At 37.4% G+C, this 9,839-nt stretch overlaps 1 protein-coding gene across 1 annotated transcript; it reads left to right on the plus strand.

The window, feature by feature from the left end:
- Positions 1-969: 969 nt before the first annotated feature.
- On the plus strand, positions 970-4,666 carry LOC149379402 (uncharacterized). Its single transcript, XM_089604004.1, has 4 exons — positions 970-1,085; positions 1,312-2,285; positions 2,481-2,564; positions 3,678-4,666. The coding sequence occupies exons 1-4, from the start codon at positions 970-972 to the stop codon at positions 4,664-4,666; spliced, it is 2,163 nt and encodes a 720-aa protein (XP_089460130.1).
- The last annotated feature ends 5,173 nt before the right edge of the window (positions 4,667-9,839 follow it).

Raw genomic sequence — 9,839 nt, forward strand, 5'->3', positions numbered from 1 at the left:
ATTTTCCCATAACTTTCTAAACGTTAGCTAAATCTTAAAAGTTAAGATTAAGATGGCTTAATTAGTTACAAATTTCTTAATTAAATCCAACATGTTATATATCTTGCAAAAAAAAAAAGAGAAGTACTAATCACTGTGTCAAAATTTTCACTAGTATTTTTGTCATAATCTGGAAAAATGTATATTGTTTCCCGTTTTTCGAAAATATTATTTATAATGTTTTTTAATAGATATTATGATGTATAAAGATTCAAATTTTGTATTTCTTATTACTTACCCACTGCTGAATTATGGCTCTATATTGAATGATAGAGAAGTGTAGAATTTCACGGAAATTCGCTATTTTTTTTAATAACCAAGAATTCCATTAGATAGAAGTGATTACAATCACTAATGCAGACTTTGAAAGTCTCAATACAAAAATACACATGATCTCGGACTGAATCGAACCCATCAATATGGACATATGAAAGTCGGTCATGGGGTTTAAACGTGGCTTGGAATCCAACAATGGAAAATCAACAATGCACACAGCTAATCGAGCACAACAGTAGCTCTTTGACAAAAACATATATGGTTGATAGGCAAACCCGAACAACCAAGACCAAAAGACCTCGAAAGACAGTCTCAAACCTGCATAAACCTATGTCTAACAGGAATTCCATTATGGAAGGCTGACCGATGGCTAATCCAACTTCAGAAAACAGACAAATAGTACAAAAAACAAAGTTAAACAAGGAAATTACAAACCAAAAATTAAAAATAGAACACACCACCAAATGAACCAATCGTAACCAAGACCCAAAAAAACATTTCACTCGGCAGGCTTCGACGGCTCGAACCCACGGCGCGGAGCACCTCCAGTAAGCGAAGACGATGGAAACGTGGGAAGCCGGGACGATGTGGAGATAGAGCGGAGGATCTTGTCGGACGAGTGGCCGCGGCCAAGGAACCAGGGCAACGGCGAATATGGATGCAGACCTGGTTGCAGATCTAATGGCGGGAGAGCTGCGTGAACACGGCGGAGGCCGGCGTGAGAGGAAGAGACCCACACAAAGGAAAGGAAAGAATGAGAGGATCGTTGGGTGTTAGAGTCAGCTGAGTCAGCATTAGCGTAGTTATCAAGTAATGAGCCAAAACAGAATTCAGTTAGAGAAGTTAGTTATGCGTCAGTCAGTCAAGTGTAATATATTTAACTGTATTGTACGGAAGATTCATTCAATCAATCAAATCATTCAGAAGAGGCTTTCTCTCTGAAATCCCAAATTCTCTCTTCACTCTAAATTCTTTCTTGGTATCAAGCTCTGACAGGGATAACTATTCAATTTGGCGCTCGCAAGTTCTTCCAGCCATAAACGGCCACAACCTTCAAGGATTCATCAATGGAACCAAGGTCTGTCCTCCAGAATTTGTCGATGTCGCTAATGAGCAAGGTGTCAAAGAAAAGATACGCAACTCGGAGTTTGATCGCTGGAATAGAGAGGACCAATTGTTGCTCAATTGGTTATTATCCTCTCTCACCACGACGATCCTTCGATCCGTGACAAGGAAGAACACATCTCAAGCGATCTGGAGTTCTCTGGAAAGTCGCTTCGCTGTTCATTCCAAAGCGCGTGTTATGCCGCTGAAGTTACAGCTACAATCTTTGAAGAAAGGAAATCTCTCGATTTCTGACTACTTTGCAAAAATGGAAGACATAGCCGATGCTCTATTTTTTGCAGGAAGTGAGATCTCAGAAGATGATTTGATAATGGCAATACTCCTAGGGTTGCCAGCTGAATATGATGTGATCGTTGCATTAATCAACAATCGATTCCAAAGCGGAGAAGACAAGATTGCAGAACTCACCGTTCAGGAAGTTCTTGCCATGGCTCTCTCGCAAGAAACTCGAATTGAGCAACAAACAGCAGTCCAGGAGATCAACCTACAAGGTGCAAATGTCAATTACTCAGAGACTCGAGGAAGAGGAAGATCTGGAAGAGGACGTGGCAAGGGTGCTCGAGGAAATTCCAGACCTACATGTCAGATTTGTGGAAAGCAAGGTCATATAGCCAGTGCTTGCTGGCACAGAATGGACGAGTCCTGTCAGATCTCATCATCCTCTCCGATGCCTCAACAACAAGGTCATAACAAGAATGCAAGTGCTTTTTTTGCCGGCTCTGAAACAGTCATGGATCCAGCGTGGTACATGGACTCTGGAGCAACAAATCATGTCATGGCGGGCCTTGAAAACTTGGAGATCAACAATTCCTACAAAGGCAAAGAGAAGCTAATGGTAGGAAATGGTAAGTGCTTGCACATAACTCATGTTGGTTCAACTATGTTAAGCAAAAATAAGTCCAAATCTATCAGCCTTAGAAATGTTCTTAGAGTACCAGACATAAAGAAAAACCTGATTAGTGTTTCCAAGCTTACATCAGAAAATGAAGTGTCTATTGAATTTTTTCCTAACTGTTGTTTGGTAAAGGATCTGAAAACAGGTGCGACACTTCTTCAAGGAACACTTGAAAATGGACTCTATGTTCTGACAAGATCTCATGCTGCTGATTCTGATCAAACCTCAAGTACTCTAAGTCCTCACAAAGCTTATGTGTCTGTCAAGTTGAGTCCACAATGTATCAGTTCTTGTTTTTCAAATTCTCAATGTTTTCTGTCTAGTCTCTCTGAACAATTTCAGCTTTGGCATAGACGTTTATGTCATGCATCAAATAAGGTTGTATCTCATGTTTTGAAAGAATGTAATATACAATGTTCAATAAAAGACACTCAACATTTTTGTGATGCTTGTCAATTCGGAAAAAGTCACACTTTGCCCTTTAAATTGTCTCAGTCAAAAGCAACAAAACCTTTATAACTTGTTCACACGGATTTGTGGGGTCCTTCACCTCAAACATCAACACATGGATATAAATACTATATCAGTTTCATTGATGATTTTTCAAGGTTCACTTGGATCTATCCCTTAACCTTGAAGAGTGAAGCTCTCACTGTTTTCAAAATTTTCAAAAAATATGTAGAAAAATCTATGTCAACATCTATTTGTACTTTACAGAGTGACTGGGGAGGTGAATACAAGAGTTTTGTACCTTTCTTACAAGAACATGACATTCAATTTCGTCACTCATGTCCTCATGTCCACGGTCAAAATGGCAGAGTTGAGAGAAAACACAGGCATATCGTAGAGCTTGGTCTCTCTATGCTTGCTCAAGCTCATATGCCTCTTTCCTTCTGGTATGATGCCTTTTCTTCAGCATGTTTTGTGATCAACACACTACCAACATCGGTGCTAAATAATTCAAGTCTTTTTCAAGTCCTGTTTCACAAAACTCCTGATTACAATTTTTTGAAAGTCTTTGGCTTTTCAGTTTTTCCTCATCTTAGACCTTATAATAGTCACAAACTTCAGTTCAGGTTTGCAAAATGTTTGTTTATTGGATATAGTCCACATCACAAAGGTTATAAATGTCTTCACAGTTCAGGTCGTGTCTACATAACAAGGAATGCCATCTTTAATGAACAGCAATTCCCTTTTCAGTCCTTGTTCCCTGAGTCAAACACAAATAGCTTCAATGATGATCCCATTATTTTGCCAACTTTTCAATTCAGTCCTTTGGTCAATCAACAGCAAACTGGGTCACATTTGTCCTGTCCATCTACTTGTGAGTCTGTTGATGCAGGTGTCACATCTCTACCGGATTCATTGCCTCACACACAAGACCAGCCATACACCAGCCCTCAAGCTCAACCCGTTATCTCAGAACATCTTCAAGACCATGAGACCATAAATACTCAACAAACACCCATTGACATCACAAATCAGCCAAGCCATCAGATTAGACCTGTCCCTACCCACACCCCTGACTCAACCATAATACATGTTCCAGTAACCACAAACAATCACCAAATGGTCACTAGATCCAAGCTAGGGATACGCAAGCCAAAAAATTTCACCATCTCAAATCACCCTCTAGACTTGGACCTTGGCCCTGTTGAACCAACCTCAGTTGGTCAAGCGCTTCTACAACCAGCTTGGACTGAAGCAATGAACAAAGAGCTACAAGCCCTCAAAGAAAATGATACTTGGTTCTTGGTCCCTCGTGAGATGGCTCAGCATGTGGTAGGAAATAAATGGGTGTTCAAGCTCAAATACAACTCCGATGGCTCACTTCAACGTCACAAGGCACGTTTAGTGGCTCAAGGTTTCTCGCAAACCCCTGGTGTAGATTTCTCTGAGACTTTCAGTCCAGTAGTCAAACCATGCACAGTTCGGGTGGTTCTTACTTTGGCTGCCTACAAAGGATGGGATGTAATGCAGTTGGATGTCAACAACGCATTCTTGAATGGAGTGCTCACTGAAGATGTATACATGAATCAGCCAGCAGGGTTCATTGATCCTCTTCGTCCAAACCATATCTGCAAGCTCAAGAAAGCCTTGTATGGGCTCAAACAAGCTCCCAGGGCGTGGTTTGATTACCTTCGTTCTGCGCTGCTCAAGCGAGGTTTCACAAACTCAAGATCAGACACGTCTTTATTCATCTACTCAACTGATAAGGTCTATCTCCTGTTACTTGTCTATGTTGATGATATCATGTTAACTGGTAATTGTGAGGTGGCTATGGAGACACTCACAACTGATCTGAACATGAGTTTGCACTCAAGAGACTAGGCTCTATTCACTATTTCTTGGGAGTTGAGGGTTTTAGGGACTCGTCTGGGTTCTATTTGTCTCAAGCTAAGTATATAGGGGATATACTCAAACGTCTAAATATGGTTGATGCAAAGCCTTGTTCTACTCCAGCTGCACCCGCTTCCACTCTGTCCAAAGGAGAGAGGGAACCAATGGAAAGTCCTTTTCAATACAGAAGTGTAATCGGAGCTCTACAGTATGTAACACTGACCAGGCCTGACCTTGCGTACATAGTAAACAAGCTCAGCCAATTTATTCAAAGCCCAACAGATGTGCACTGGAAAGCTTGCAAAAGGGTCTTGAGATATCTGAAAGGGACAATCACACATGGCATTACTCTAAGACCAACGAAGCACTTAAATATGGTAAGCTTTGTTGATGCTGATTGGGGAAGCTGCCCTGATAGCCGAAGATCTACGAGTGCATATTGTGTGTTCTTGGCTGGTTCACTGGTTTCTTGGAGCTCAAGAAAACAAGGAGTTGTAGCGCGTTCAAGTGCAGAGGCAGAGTATAGAGCGTTAGCCCACGTAGCTGCAGAGCTGCTGTGGATAAAGTCTCTACTCAGTGAGCTCAAAGTGGTCACAGTGCAATCACCAATAGTATGGTGTGATAATATTGGAGCAGCTGCAATGGCAGCAAATCCAGTGTTTCATGCCAGGACTAAGCACGTGGAAATCGACTTACACTTCATCCGAGATATGGTTATGAAGAAACAGTTAGAGATTCGATATGTTCCAACTTTTGATCAAACTGCTGATGTACTAACAAAGGGTGTTTTTGTCAAGAGGTTCCAAATGCTGAAAGACAAGCTTCACGTGCAAGAATCCCCGTTTCACTTGAGAGGTGGTGTTAGAGTCAGCTGAGTCAGCATTAGCGTAGTTATCAAGTAATGAGCCAAAACAGAATTCAGTTAGAGAAGTTAGTTATGCGTCAGTCAATCAAGTGTAATATATTTAACTGTATTGTACGGAAGATTCATTCAATCAATCAAATCATTCAGAAGAGGCTTTCTCTCTGAAATCCCAAATTCTCTCTTCTCTCTAAATTCTTTATTTGTGAAATAGGTCCACGGAGGAGACGAGGACGACGCTGACCGAAGAAAAATGGGAGACATCGAAAAGAGCGAAGGCACGCAGAGAGCGTATCATCCTCCCCTCCGGTAGCCGAGCCGCTGGATTGCTCAGCGCCGGTAGCCGAAGCCCAAAGGGGCAGCGGCAAAAAAACTTTAGGGTTCGCAGAGAGAGAGGGAGAGTTACGAACCCTTGATTAGTTAATATTATTTTTACTTTATTTTATTAGTGGGATTAGCCGACCAGAAATTTGCTAATTACTCCCGATGAATATTCAATTCCCACATGATAAATTTATGCAGATATATACTTGTCTGCGTCTATTATATGGTGTCATCATAAGAACAATCGACATAAGTAAATGACCTTATTGAATAATTTCGAATACTTCCAATTACGTCCAGAAAAATGTACGTTCTAGGAAAGGGGTGATTTCTAGATCAACGAAATTAAGGTCAATTAAAGAATTAAAAACCATTCTAGGAAGCCTTGGAACTTATCAATAATTTCGCGAAATAGCAAAAATAAACAAAAGCAAAACCTTCCTACCTACAATTTCTCTCGATTTATTTATGCAGTCAAGTATTCGGTAAAATTATTATAATTAACAAAATTAAAGAACGTCTAGAGTTGAAACTATAACTCGAGGACGTGGAAGTTCCTGTAGATCTAGGGAACTATAATACGTAATGTAATTTGTTGTCCAAATTTATTTGAGGAATACTTCGTTTTATTTGTTTATTTTTCAAAGTTGCTATTATTTTCTTTCGCCGAGTTAATTATTTGTTGACTTGGTTATTATATCCTTAGGCAAAAAGATAGACACCTGTAACGGTATTTAAGGTACGAAGTCAATGTTACTAAAAAATGGGAGATACACTTTCTGTATTAAGAGTTGAAATTTGAAACGAAACTCTTAGCCAAAAAAAAAATATTGAATTTTTTATTTTTATTTTTAATCTGAAGAAGCTAAAAAATATATTAGTTTGGCACCCTTGGCTCTTTGCAGTTCCGTTTGGTCAGGGAGTGTCCCATGGTGGACTTTTCATGCATTTGATTTGACGAGTTAAGAGAATTTTTTTTTTTCGAATATCACATTTTTCTTAATTAGTCTTTAATAAAATTTTAATTTCAACTAAACTTTATCACTCCTAGACCAAATTAACCTGTGGTTTCTTAAGTGAAAAAATGAAGAGTGTGTGTTTATTCATAAGTACGTTTATAGGTCAAAATTAAAATATCTTGAGAATGTTGCATAAGCTAAGATATCCCTAAATTTTGATGTCTCTTCTATAGGATATCCTAAACCCTACCCGTATTATGTTGATTGATTTCCCTTTAGAATACCCATTAATCTCTCGAGTAAAAAAAGGTCTAATTGTTTAACAAATTTATAACTCTCAACTTGAATCCTATTAAAAACAAACAATTGCATTTTCTATGAGAACTCAAATAACTACACAAACCTCCTAGTATTTCTACAGATCTAGGTAAAAGGGTGAAAGAACTGATTGAGCACACTCGATTACCACTTCTTGGTATCTAAACCAGTATAGAGATTTAATACAACGTTAGTTAAGTCAATCAATGATATTAGCCACCCTAATTCTCTTGATTTACTACCCATTAATCTCGCTCGAGTAAAAATGAGTCTAATTGTTTAACAAACTTGCACCTTTCGATTTGGATCCTATTAAAAACAAAAAAATGAATTTGTTACAGGAACTCAAATAACTACATAAACCTCGTATCTCTCTATAGATCTAGGTAGGAGGGTGGAAGAATAGGTTGGGCACACTGGCCACTTCTCGGTGTCTAAACGGGTACAGAGATTTACTACCTAGCAATGATATTAACTACCACAACTCTCTTGATTACCACAAACCAACCCACATTTATGCACAATCCTAGCAAATCTACTTACCAAATCAATTCACTCAACTCCATCGCACCCCTCCTAAGTGTTCATCTGTTGATCAAGATAATAATAAAAAAAATCGGCAAAAAATTAGTAAAATAGCCAACTCAAACCTTAGAAATTGCTAAATAGCCAAGGTTTTGTAAATATTAAGTAAATAGCCACTCGGATGACGTGGCCCAATTACATGTTTTTTCTATTCCGAACCTTGCCCTTTTAAAATTTTAAATTATGAAATTTTTGAATTTTGAATTGTTTTGTATTTTCGGAAGTTTTATATGAGGGAATTTCAAAAAGTTCCTTATTTGTAGCAACTATTTAAACGTGGCTGGCTATTTGTTGAATGTTTTCCTTATATTTTTTTTCTTTATTCCTTTTTTTACTGTTCTATTTATTTGTTTACTTTTTAATTTAATGGCCGAAAATCTTTCACAGGTCTGAACATATCACTGATCCTCAAGATGGCTGGGTTTTTTCTGAATGAATCAGGTGGTGTGTTTTTCTCATTTTTATTTTAATTTTAGTCTATTCTCGCACCGGTTTACATAAAATTACTTTTGTATTTACGTATATTTACTGTCGCTGTTATGTTGCAGTGAAGTTTTTTGAACGTCAATAACTGGAAAACCATAACTCATTGTCAGGTGGTGTAAATACAGAATGTAATCAAAATGATTTACAAACTGTTTTTGGTAGACGGCGTTATTATGAGCTTCTATATCTGACGACAGTTTTTTTCGTTCTCGTCATCGTGGTTGAGCCCTATTAACCCTGTTTTACAGTAAATACGTGTTAATATTCCAATTTAGTTATAACAAATTCAGAACTAGACATATTATGCAGTAAATATATGTAAATATACAAACACACATCAACCCATTCACAATAGCCGGATCACCAAATTTCATTGCAATGATTAGGGTTTTTGGATAAATTTAGGAAACATGAACATAAACCACCGACACATTACCCAGAGGAAGAAGAATACTTTACACCATTTTATTTCATAACCGCTCCAAAAAAATCACTTTTTCATTGTTTTATTGTGTAAATCGATGATTAAAAATTGTTAATACGAATTACAATATGAATAACTCTACACATGCATACCAGTTTGAGATCCTGTGGCCGAAATAGTTCGTCGGGGAAGAGTGAAGCGATTTGGAATATTTTTTGGGAGAATTTTTTTTTCTTAATGGCCGAGAGATATGCGGTTGTTAAGTTGGGCGGTTTTCAAATAGATGTAATTAATGTCATCGATTCTCAGAATCACGTTTCATTTTTTTTTAAAGTCAACAGGTGTGATGATTGGGCGGGAAAATTTATGGGTGTTTCTGTAAATTTGGACGTGCAATTAATGACAACTGGCTATTTACTTAATATTTATAAAACCTTGGCTATTTAGCAATTTCTAAGGTTTGAGTTGACTATTTTGTTAAATTACCCAAAAATCAATATGGAAATGAGCACAAACATAAACACGAGGAAAGACATTCATTTAATCAACAATCCACACTCATATTCGATTCAAGAAATCTAAAGTTTCAATTAGGATAAAATAAAGTTTTTTAAAACAACGAATTAAGATTCAAACAAGAAATGAAAATTATGAGCAGCTAGAATTCCAAGAGAAACAAATTAAGAGAGTAAGAGATAGAAAAATAAAATTATGGATTGATATTGATGAGGAATTCGATTCGAGAAAGTGTCACAAGCTCTTATCCTTCCTCATCTTCTTATCTCTGAAAGTTTCAATCACTTTCAATGGCTTCTTCTTCTCTCTCCAAACTCTCCCTAGCTCTAGGTTTTTCATCCCTCTAAAATGAAGTCTAGATCCAAATAAATATACAAAGTATATATGTCTTTTTGGAGCATTTTAGACCCTTGGATGTGATCTAATGATCATATCGAGAATATTAACAGTAATTATTAGGATTGTTATTTAGTATATTTTATTCTATTTTTAATTAATTAGAATCAGAAGTAATTAGCTATAATCTCCTTTTAATAGCTGTAATCTGTTTTGATAAGATATGATCAATTAGTTGCTAGTTTTATGTAATGCATTTACTCTGTAATTTTCTATTTAAACAAGCCTAAATGGCTGAATAAAATTCATTCCATTCTGTCATTCGTTTCTGACTTTATGGTATCAGAGCCTAAA

This window comes from Urtica dioica, chromosome 12 (assembly GCF_054948205.1).
Source record: "Urtica dioica subsp. dioica isolate 48M chromosome 12, U.dioica_male_clone48M_v1_H2, whole genome shotgun sequence".
Classification (NCBI taxonomy): domain Eukaryota; kingdom Viridiplantae; phylum Streptophyta; class Magnoliopsida; order Rosales; family Urticaceae; genus Urtica; species Urtica dioica.

What these genes read in the sequence shown, in the direction of transcription:
- LOC149379402 (XM_089604004.1), top strand. Translation starts at nt 970, where the DNA reads ATGGATGCAGACCTGGTTGCAGATCTAATGGCGGGAGAGCTGCGTGAA. An exon ending in AAGAATGAGAGGATCGTTGG is followed by an intron (nt 1,086 to 1,311) that starts GTGTTAGAGTCA and finishes AAGCTCTGACAG; the next exon opens with GGATAACTATTCAATTTGGC. An exon ending in TGATTCTGATCAAACCTCAA is followed by an intron (nt 2,565 to 3,677) that starts GTACTCTAAGTC and finishes CTGTTGATGCAG; the next exon opens with GTGTCACATCTCTACCGGAT.